General features: G+C 48.4%; 1 protein-coding gene across 1 annotated transcript in view; it reads right to left on the bottom strand.

The window, feature by feature from the left end:
* Nucleotides 1–6490: 6490 nt before the first annotated feature.
* DACT3 (dishevelled binding antagonist of beta catenin 3) overlaps nucleotides 6491–10998 on the bottom strand; it is a 9325-nt gene continuing 4817 nt past the window's right edge. Inside the window, exons 2-4 of the mRNA XM_007458494.1 lie at nucleotides 10049–10145; nucleotides 9732–9884; nucleotides 6491–8739 (exon numbers count right to left, since the gene is read on the bottom strand). Of these exons, the coding sequence (XP_007458556.1) occupies nucleotides 7352–8739; nucleotides 9732–9884; nucleotides 10049–10145 (1638 nt within the window). The 3' untranslated portion in view covers nucleotides 6491–7351. The remainder of the gene's footprint in view (nucleotides 8740–9731; nucleotides 9885–10048; nucleotides 10146–10998) is intronic.

Below are 10998 nucleotides of genomic sequence, written 5' to 3'. Positions count from 1 at the left end.
CGGAGGGGAGTTAGGGCGCCCCCGTCCCCCTCCCTTAGCGGGGTCGGCCGGCGCCGGGGAGGGGCCTGGGCGTACGCCGAACCTCGGCGCCTTCCGCAGCTGGTTTCCATCAGCAGTTCTGGCCCGGGCAGCCCCCGAGGAGGAAACGCAGCTTAGAGCGGGGAAAGACAGGGTGACAACCCAGTCTCCCCTCCCTCCCTCCGACGGCAGCCAGAGGCTGGGGGCGGGGGAGACGGACAGGGGGACACTAACTGAACGGAGCGTAACCTCCATTTCTCTTCCCAGTTGCGGACCTTTCCACCCTACGCATAACCTTAGTTTCCAGATGTGCAATCCTGCCCTGTGTTGCCCAGGAATTTCCCAGCCTCATGACAATGGTATTACTGGCCCCATTTTCTGGAGGGAGAAACTGAGACCCTGGATTCGTATTCAGTTCTGACTTTAATTATTCAAGAAACATGCAGTGGGACTTCCCTGGCCATCCAGTGGTTAAGACCCAGCGCTTCCAGCGCAGGGGGCACGGGTTCGATCCCTGGTCGGGGAACTAGGATCCTGCACGCTGCCTGGCACTGCCAAAAAAATACATTAAAAAGAAAAGAAAAGAAAAGAAAGAAACGTGCAGTGAACGCCAACACTAATTCTAGTATCAAATACCCAATCCCTATTGAACACTGTCACCCGGATGTCTAGAGTATCTCAAATTCAGTGGTCCAAAACTGAGCTCCTAATTCCACCCGCCAAACTCCTACCACAGTCTTACCCATCTCAGTTGATAGTAAATCTTTGGGGTCAATCTTGACTCCCCTCCTCTTCTCACACCCCACAACTGATCTAGCAACAGATCCAATTAACTCCATCTTCAAAGTCTGTCCACAATCCCGTCAATTCTCACCTCCTCTGCTGCCCCCACTCTGGTCCAGGCACCATGCCCTCCAGCTTGGACTATTATAGTCGCTGCTCACTGGGTTTCCAGCTTCTAACTCTGTCTCCCGCAGCCTGTTCCTCACAGAGCAGCCAGAGGGACTCTAACAAAGTCCCCAGGTAATAATAGCAAAGGTTAGTGAGAATGGCGAAACTGGAACCCTCATACATTGCTGGTGGGAATGTAAAATGAAGCTGCCATTTTAGAAAACAGTCTGGCAGTTCCTCAAAAGATTACAGAGTTACCAGATGACCCAGCAATTCCATTCTTAGGTATCTACCTAAGAGAAATGAAAGCATATGTTCACACACAAACTTGTACATGAATGTTCATAGCAGCATTATTCACAATAGCCCCAAAGTGGAAACAACCCAAATATCCATCAACTGATGAATGGATAAACTAAATGTGGTACATCCAAACAGTGGACTATCATTTGACAATAAAAAGAAATCAAGTGCTGACACATGCTACAACATGCATGAACTTTGAAAACATTATGCTAAGTGAAAGACGCTGTTACAAAAGACTGCATATTGCAGGATTCCATTTATATGTCCAGAACAGGCAACTCTACAGAGACAAAAGTAGATTAGTGGTTGCCAAGGGCTGGGGAGACTGGAGGATGACAAGTAAGGGGGACAGAGTTTCTACTTGGGATGATGGAAATTTTCTGAAATTTACTGTGGTGATAGTATAGTCACAGCACAACTCTGTGACTAGAATAAAAGCCATTGATAAGACATTGATAAAAGACATTGAAGAAGACATAAATAAATGGAAAGACATCCCGTGTTCATGGACTGGAAGAATTAATATTGTTAAAATGTCCATACTACCCAAAGCAATCTACAGATTCAATGCAATCTCTATTAAATTTCCAATGGCATTTTTCACAGAAATAGAACAAACAATTCTAAAATGTGTATGAAATCACAAAAGACCCTGAATAGCCAAAGCAATCTTGATAAAGAAATACAAAGCTGGAGGCATCATGTACCCTAGTTTCAAACTATATTACAAAGGTATAGTAATTAAAACAATATGGACCCAGCAATCCCACTACTGGGCATATACCCAGAGAAAACCATAATTCAAAAGGACTCATGAGCCCCAACGTTCATTGCAGCACTACTTACAATAGCCATGACACGGAAACAACCTAAGTGTTCATCAACAGAGGCACGGATAAAGAAGACATGGTACATATACACAATGGAATATTACTCAGCCATAAAAAGGAACGAAACTGGGTCATTTGTAGAGACATGGATGGACCTAGAGACTGTCATATAGAGTGAAGTAAGTCAGAAAGAGAAAAACAAATACCGTATATTAACGCATATATGTGGAATCTGTAAAAATATTGGTGTAGACGATCTTATTTACAAAGCAGAAACAGAGACACAGACGTAGAGAACAAATGTATGGATACCAAGGGGGAAAAGGGGGGATGGGATGAATTGGGAGATTGGAATTGACATATATACACTATTGATACCATGTATAAAATAGATAATTAATGAGAACCTACTGTATAGCACAGGGAACTCTACTCGATGCTCTGTGGTGACCTAAATGGGAAGGAAATCCAAAACAGAGGGGATATATGTATATGTATAGCTGATTCACTTTGTTGTACAGCAGAAACTAACACAACATTGTAAAGCAACTATACGCCAATAAAAATTAAAAAAAAAAAAAAACCCAATATGGTACTGGTACAAAAACAGAAACATAGATCAATAGACCAGAATAGAGAGCCCAGAAATAAACCCATGCATACACGGGCAATTAATTTACAACAAAGGAGCCAAGAATATACAATAGAGAAAAGATAGTCTCTTTAATAAACGGTGTTCTGAAAACTGAACAGCTACATGGAGAAGAATCACAAAAAGTAACTCAAATGGATTAAATACTTGAAACTAAGACCTGAAACCACACAAGTCCTAGAAGAAAACATAGGCGGTAAGCTCCTTGACATCAGTCTTGGAGATGATTTTTTGGATTTGACACGAAAAGCAAAGGCAACAAAAGCAAAAATAAACAAGTGGGACTACATCAAATTAAAAGCTTCTGCACAGCAAAGGAAGTCGTCAACAAAATGAAAGGGCAACCTACAGAACGGGAGAAAATATTTGCAAACCATGCACAGGATAAGGGAGTAATATCCAAAATATATAAAGAACTCATACAACTCAATAGCAAAAAAAAAAAAAAAAAATCTGATTTAAAAATGGCTAGAGGATCTGAATAGACATTTTTCCAAAGAAGACATACAGATGGCCAACAGGTACATGAGAAGGTGCTCAACATCACTAATCACCAGGGAAATGCAAATCAAAGCCACAATGAGATATCACCTCACCCCTATCAGAATGGCCATCATCAAAAAGACAAGCCATAACAAATGTTTTCGAGGATGCGGAGAAAAAGGAACCCTCGTGCACTATTGTTAGGAATGTAAATTGGTGCAGCCACTATGGAAATCAGTATGGAGTTTCCTCAAAAAATTAAAAAGAGAACTACCGTATGATCCAACAATTCCACTTCTGAGTATTTATCTGAAGAAAATGAAAACACTAATTTGAAAGGATATATGCACCCCTGTGTTCATTGCAGCATTTCTTACAATAGCCAAGATTATAGAAGTGACCTAAGCGTTCATCGATGGGTGCCTGAATAAAGAAAATTTGAATATAATGCAATATTATTCAGCCATAAAGAAGGAAATCATGCCATTTGCGACATGGATGGACAAGTGACATAAGTCAGACAGAGAAAGACAAATATCACACGGTCTCCTTACATATGGAATCTAAAAACAAAAACAGGCACAACACTGTAAATCAACTACACTTCAATAAAAACTAAAATTAGAAATAATAAAGTACAGTCCTTCGGCAAAATAAATAAATAAATAAAAACAAGAACAAAACCAAGTTCATAGGTACAGAGAACAGACTGATAGTTGTCAGAGGGGGGGGGGGATGGGCAAAATGGGCGAAGGGGATCAAAAGCAAATTTCCAGTTATAAAATAAATGTCATGGGATGTAATGTACAACATGGTGACTATAGTTGATAATCCTGTACTGAACATTTGAAAGTTGCTAAGAGTCAATCTTAAGGGCTCTCATCACAAGGAAAGGAAAATAAAGAAACAAAAGCCATTGAGCTCTATATTTTATATGGGTGAATTTTATGGTAGTGAATTATGTTTCCATAGAACTGTTAACCTCCTCTTCCCCTCCAAACACCTAAGTCCCTCTTCTGCTCTGAGTTCTCCCATGGCTCCCATCTCTGGAGGAGTAAAAACCAAGTTCCTCACCATGGCCCACGAGGCCCCACGGGATGCAGTGGTCCCAGTCATTCTTTGCCCTCGCCTCCCCCCTTCTCCCCCTCACTCACTGCTCCAGACACGCTGGATTCCTGGCTATTTTGCCAACATACTAGGCACTGTTTTGGCTTCAGCAGTGGCTGACCCCTCTGCCTGGGAGGTTCTTCCCCAAGAGATCCACAAGCCTAACTCCCCCACCTCCTTCAGGTCTCTGTTCAAATGCCACCCTCTCAATTAGACACCTCTGATCACTCTACTTAAAATTACAAACCCCTCTCCTCCCCCACCCCTCCCAATTCCGTCATCATCTCTGCTCAGTTTCCCCCCACAGTCCTTATCACCTTTAAAAATTATAGAATTTATATATTTATTATGTCAGCATCCCCTCCTGCCCCCACCAAGCCCCTATCCCTGTGAGCAGTTCCTTGTGTATCCGTCTAGAGATGATCCATATAGAAATAGGCTTATAGGGCAATGGCTAACAGCATGGACTCTCAGGCAGTCTGAACTTAAATTCTGGCTTTGCTACTCTTTGGTTTCAGGTAAGTTACTCAAGAGATCTGTGCCTCGGTTTCTCCATCTGTAAAATGGGCATAATAATCATATCTACCTCCATGAAATTGTGAGGATTAAATGAGTCAGAGAATGGAGTCTGGCATATAAAATCAGCTGTTACTTTTTATGATTAAGCACTAAAATTTTAAAAAGGAAGAAAGGTCAGCCATCTGTATTTCAACCATGTTGACCACTGTGCGGCCTGTGTATCCTTAGACAAGTCCCTTCCCCTTTTGGCTTTAGTTGCCCCTTTTATGAAACAGAGATGGGGCAAATACTCCCAAGGGCTTGAGAGGCAATGACTTTTCCCGCAAACTTTAAAAAATAACTTTGGGAGTTCCTTGGCAGTCCAGTGGTTAGGACATAGCACTTTCACTGCAGTGGCCCCGGTTCAATCCCCGGATCCCGGTCGGGGAACTAAGATTCTGCAAACCGCGACTAAGAGGCCATATGCTGCAACTAAGAAGCCCCCATGTCGCAGCTAAGAAGCCTGCATGCCTCAACTAAGAAGCCCGCGTGCCACAGCTAAGTCCGCATGCTACAACTGAGACACAGCACAGCCCAAATAAACGAATAAATAAATATAAAAAAAAAGAAAGTAGGGAGACATGCTAATGAAAACAGAACACCATTCCGCCCCCCCCCCCAGATTGGCAAAATGAAAATGATTAATAGCATCTCTTGTTTGGTGAAGGAGTGGAAAAATGGGCATCTCAGGAGTTGCTGTTGGAAATGTCAACTGAGGGCAGTCTCAGTGGAAGGAAGTGTGACCAAGTCAATTAAAAAATTTTAAATGATGCTACTGTAATGACCAAGCAAGTCTATTTCTAGGAGTGGATCCTACAGAAATACATATATGTAAAAAAGAGGCATGTATAAGGACATAACTGCAGTAAGATCCCAAATAGCAGAGGAACTGAGGAGCTGACAACAGGGTTAGATTATGGGTACCCCCGACCCCATGGAATCGTATGCAGCTACTACAGTGATAGGAAAATACGTCATCTAAATTTAGATGAAATGAAAAAATCCCTAGAATACAACTTAGTAAAACTGACATAAGAAGAAATAGAAAAGCATAAACAAAATAAAATAGAAAAGCTAAATAGTACTAAACCCTCAGAGATTCAATTAATTAAAATCCTTCCCATACAGAAATCTCCAGGCACAGATAACAAAAAAAATTGATAAACAATGCATACATATGGCTCAATTTATGTAAATATATAGTTTTACCTATATAGAGTATAACTGTATGTATATGCATATATATAGTTACATATATTTATATAGCTACAAGATTCATATATGTATGCAAACACATAAAGGAAAACATACAAGGATGCACATCAAACTGATTATGATGACTTCTGAGAGAAGGCGTTTGGGGCTGTCCCTTTACCTATATTATTTCCATTTAAAAATTTTTTGTTTTTTATTTCTTTATTATTTCCATTTTTATGAAACCATATTTATGACCAAACAAAACTCAACCAAAGGTCAGAGTCATTGAAGTAAAATATTCAATGGTAAGAAAATGCTATTGAGACCTACCCTGGGATCTGCCATCTGGTTCTGGACACTACATACCCAAAGCAAACCGTAGTTGCTCAATAAATATTAGTCCAAAGGAAAAGCCCATTTAGCCACAGAAGGAGAGTCCACCACCACGTATGTAACACTGTGCATTTATTTACAAAGAGGTTAGAGAAACACACAGATTCTGGCCCCCCTGTGCACTGGGGAGTCACCATCGTCATAATAAATACAGTAAGTTTAAAAAAAGAAAAAAAATACTGGATCGGAACAACTGAGGGTCATCCTGGACTCCCCCCACTCCCTCTCACAGAGGGTGCCATGAGATAGAAGCCATCTTCCTTCCCCTCTTCTACCCCCCAATCCTCCATATCTGTCTGGGGAGGGAGGTGAAAGAGTCTTTCTTTCCAGGTGTTACCAACTCCTACTTGACCCTCAAAACCCCAAAGTCAGTGCTCCTTCCCTTCCCAGGGCACTCTGCAGGCACCGTCTGGGTCAGACACAGAGTCTCTGACCAGGATGCTAAGGGGGTATCCTAAGGGTCCAGGGACATGGAGGGGGGCACTTTGTGAATGAGGGGGGGCCATATCTGGGCATGGAAAGGAGGAATAAGAAGGCTCAGTGAGAGAAATGAAGGGGAACAAACGGACTAAGTGTCTAAACTAAAATGGGGAAATTCAAACTGAATTACCCCTGCTGCATACCATAGTACACCCATAGTACAGATGAAGAAAGTGAGGCCCACAGAAAGGGAACTTTCTTGCCCAAGGGCTGCAGAGCTAGCAGCTGAACTGGGTCAAACAGGGCTCCTCCCCCATTCCTCCCTGTGGTGGAGGGGGAGCCTTTTCAACCAAGACTGCAGTGGATGGGGCAGTGAGGAAGGGTCTTTGGAAGCAGAGAAAATGGTGGTCTTTGGAAGGGAGGTGTAGAAGGGTCAGTGATTGGGGGTGTGATGGTGCAGAGGCCATGAAGGGGGAGCCCAAGCAAACCTCTAAACTCACACTGTAGTCATGACCTTGAGAGAACCCGAACGGAAACGCAATATCTTCTTCTTGAGTGCGTGGGAAGCCTTGATCTTCACAAAGACTTTGGCGGGGCCCGCGGGCGCCCCTACACCTGCACCAGCCCCTGGCCCGGAGGCCGCGGTGGCTGCCACCAACTGCTGCGGCCACACGAGGCCACCGCTGCCATCGGAGTCGCTGGATGCGGAGCTGAAGGCAGGCGACTCCCCCTCGCTGGCGCTAGATTCACTCTCCCCGTAGCCGACGCCGACGCCGCCTGTCGCGCCCCGGCGTCCAAGGGGCCCCAGGCGCCCGGCCGAGCACTCCGAGTCGCTGCCCGCGCAGCCATAGAGCAAACGGCGCTGAGGAGCTGACGGGGATGGGCCAGGACCCGGGCCTCGGGCGGCGGGACCGCGGGGCCGGCCTCGGCGCCCATCGGCAGCGTCGATCTCGGCCGTGGAGCGCCAGCGGCGGCAGGACCCCGCAGCCTGAGCCGCGAGAGTGGGCGCTGGACCACGGCGGGGCCGTGGCGGCCGAGGCTCTTCTCTTTCGGCTGTAGGGTACTTGGGGGGGCCCAGAGGAACCGCAGCGGCGCGGCCCAAAAGGCTGGTCTCGGACTGGGAGCGAGCAGCCTTGCGAGCCCTGGGCGAGCCCCGGCGGCCCGAAGCCTCGGTCATGCGTCCGCGGCGGCCCGCGGCCCGGGGACGCTCCCGGGGTGGCGACTGCTCCACGCTCCGGCGGCGGGTCAGTGGGGGCGCTTTGCGGCGCGCCGCGCGGCCGGGGAGGCCGCGGGTGGCGGCCTGCGCGCCTGGGATGTACTGTGCCTTCACCAGGCGGCCCTCGGCCGGGCTGTCGGGGGGCGAGGGGGCAGCAGGCGGTGCGGCGGGCTCGGGGGCCGCCTCCGACTCCCATGGCGAAGCCCAGCCGCGGCCCAAGGGGGCCGGGCTGGCGGGACGGCCCACCGCGCGCTCCACCGGGGGCTCCGGCGCGGACCGCGCGCCTCCGGGGGGCGGGGACGCGTCGGGCGGCCGCTGGCGCACGCTGTTCTGGCGCCGCGGGCCCCCGTCCGCGCCCCCGGGACTGGTCCGGGGCTGACCCGCCCCCCGGCGGCGGCGCCTGCGCAAGAGCGCCGAGATGTAGCCGTCCAGGGGCCGCCCGGAGCCCGCGGCGTCTGGCGAGTCCGGGGGAGGACGGCTGCACGGCCGCGGGCTGCGCAGCGCCACGGCGTGCAGGGGGCTGGGCGTCAGGAAGGGCCCCGCGCGGGCTCGTCGCTCCGCGGAGGAGCAGGCCTCCGGGACCGCAGCCGTCGGGTAGGGCGCAGAGAAGGACCGGGGCACGGCTGCCCGAGCGCCCACAGCCTCGTGTGCACTGGGACTGGCGTCTCCTAGGGGAGGGAGGCAAAAAAGGAAGAGAGGCTCTCAAAGCCCTTTCCCAATGAGCCTAGGAGGGGCAAATTGCCCACCGCCTCTCCTACTCTCCCACTCCCATTAAAAACAAAACACACACACACACACACACACACACACACACACACACACCTGCTCTCACCCCTTCTCGCACACTAGGTTGATAACAAAATCTTCACAGTGGCCTATAAGACCTTGAATGGTCTGTCCTGCATCTGTGTCTCTGACCTTCAACTCCCCTACATTTATAGGTTTTCAGCTACACTGGCCTGGATGAACGGGCCAGTCACGCTGCAGCCTCAGGGCCTTTGTACTTGCTGTTCCTACTGCCTGAACTACTCCTCCCTCAGGGTATCTGCTTGGCCCACTCCCTCTCTTACTTTAGGGCGCCACTCAAATGTCACAGTCTCAGTGACCTCCTCTCCGGCCATATTTTCTAAAATTGGAGTTCCTTCCCCAACTCCAAGGGACACGCTGTCGTCCGCTTCCCTAATTTTCTTTTCATAGTACATGTCAATATCTAATATCCCAGATATTTTACTTATCTTGTATATTATCTATTTCTCCCACTAGAATGTCAGCTTCATGAAGACAGCGATTTTACTGCTGTATCCCTCACCCCTAGGATATGTGCTAGGAATGCACATAGTAGGGACTCAGAAGCTTACTTGAATAAATGAACAGCAATTTTTGTTTACCTAATGGCTACCATGTGCCAAGTTCAATGTCTTAGGGCAGAGGCTCACTGAATAGTCAAAACTTCCCTATGAAGTAGGTGCTGTCATTAATCCCATTTTAACAGATGGAGAAACAGGGCCAGAAAGAAGCAACATGCTCAAAAATCACACAAAAAGGGACTGTCACAGCCAGAATTCGAATCCAGGTTGGTCTGACTCAGACGCTTGTGTTTAAAAGCATCCTCTTATTGTCCATTCCCTGGCTCTCAGGGGCCCAACCCCACCCACCTTACCTAGGGACTTGGGCCTCTCGCTGGCATAGATGCCCCGGGGTTCAGAGGGACCCAGGCGTCCATAGGAGCCAGATCCAGAGAAGCCACTGTCCCCACAGAAGGTCGAGGGTGGTGAGTCCGGACCTCCTGTGGAGCTGGGGTCTTCATAGAAGCCTGGATTCCAAAAAGAAGGGGAGAGACAATCAGGGGGTCCTGAAAGGGGAAACCAGGGGTGGGGAGGAAAGGAGATCAAGAGGCATAGAGTGGGGAGTCTGAGAAACAGGAGACAGCGGAGCGGGGTGTCCCAGGCAGACCCCACTACCTCTAGCCATGCTTACCCGAGCTGCGCCCACTCTCCTGTTCCAGGCCCCCAGACTCCAGGCTCAGGTCTCCCAGCTGCTGGCCCAGGTCCCAGATGAGCCCGGGCAAGGCTTCCTGAGGAGGTGGGGAAAGCAAGATGGTCAGAAGTACGCCCGAGCCCTCTGCCAACTGGTCCCCTATTCTAGGAGCTCATGGGCAGGGTTTCACTTTGATAGGGAGGCTGTGATTTCAAAAAGGTAAAAGAGTACCCAAGTTCCAGGATCCCCCTCAAGATCTCTGTCCCTTCATCCCATTAGAAAGTCCTCTGGCTGTCTAACTCTAGTCCCTCATGCTGCAGTCACCTGGTTCCCTCTTAAGTGTGAGTGATAAGTCTTCAGAAGTCCCCATCTCTCGTCCCCTCCCTATCAGCTCTTCCCTCTATCTGGTGCTCATGGCCCCTTAACCTTATTAGAATGTCCCTCTTTGAGTGTAACTTCAGGTCTTCTTGCTGTAAGGGCAGTTCACCGCTAAAAGTTGGTGTTGAGGACCTAGCAGATCTCTTAGCCATCCATTCGTCTGCCTTCTCCCAGACTTTGACTCTCCTTTCTCAGATGCTCCTATCTTCCCCCACTGCTCCTTATAACCAATGGAAGGTCCTTCTGCAAGTCTTCCTTAATAAGTCCTTCCTGCTGCAAATTTAAAAAAAAATAAATTTATTTATTTTTGGCTGAGTTGGGTCTTTGTTGCTGTGCTTGGGCTTTCTCTAGTTGTGGAGAGTGGGGTCTTCTCATTGCAGAGCATGGGCTCTAGGCGCACGGGCTTCAGCAGTTGTGGCACGCGAGCTCTAGAGCATAGGCTCAGTAGTTGTGGCTCAGGGGCTTAGTTGCTCCGCAGCTTGAGGGATCTTCCTGGACCAGGGCTTGAACACCGTGTCCCCTGCATTGGCAGGCGGATTCTTAACCACTGCACCACCAGGGAAGCCCCCTGC

This window comes from Lipotes vexillifer, unplaced genomic scaffold, assembly GCF_000442215.2.
Source record: "Lipotes vexillifer unplaced genomic scaffold, Lipotes_vexillifer_v1.1 scaffold371, whole genome shotgun sequence".
Taxonomy (NCBI): Eukaryota; Metazoa; Chordata; class Mammalia; order Artiodactyla; family Lipotidae; genus Lipotes; species Lipotes vexillifer.
This window is presented reverse-complemented; position numbering and strand designations above follow the sequence as displayed.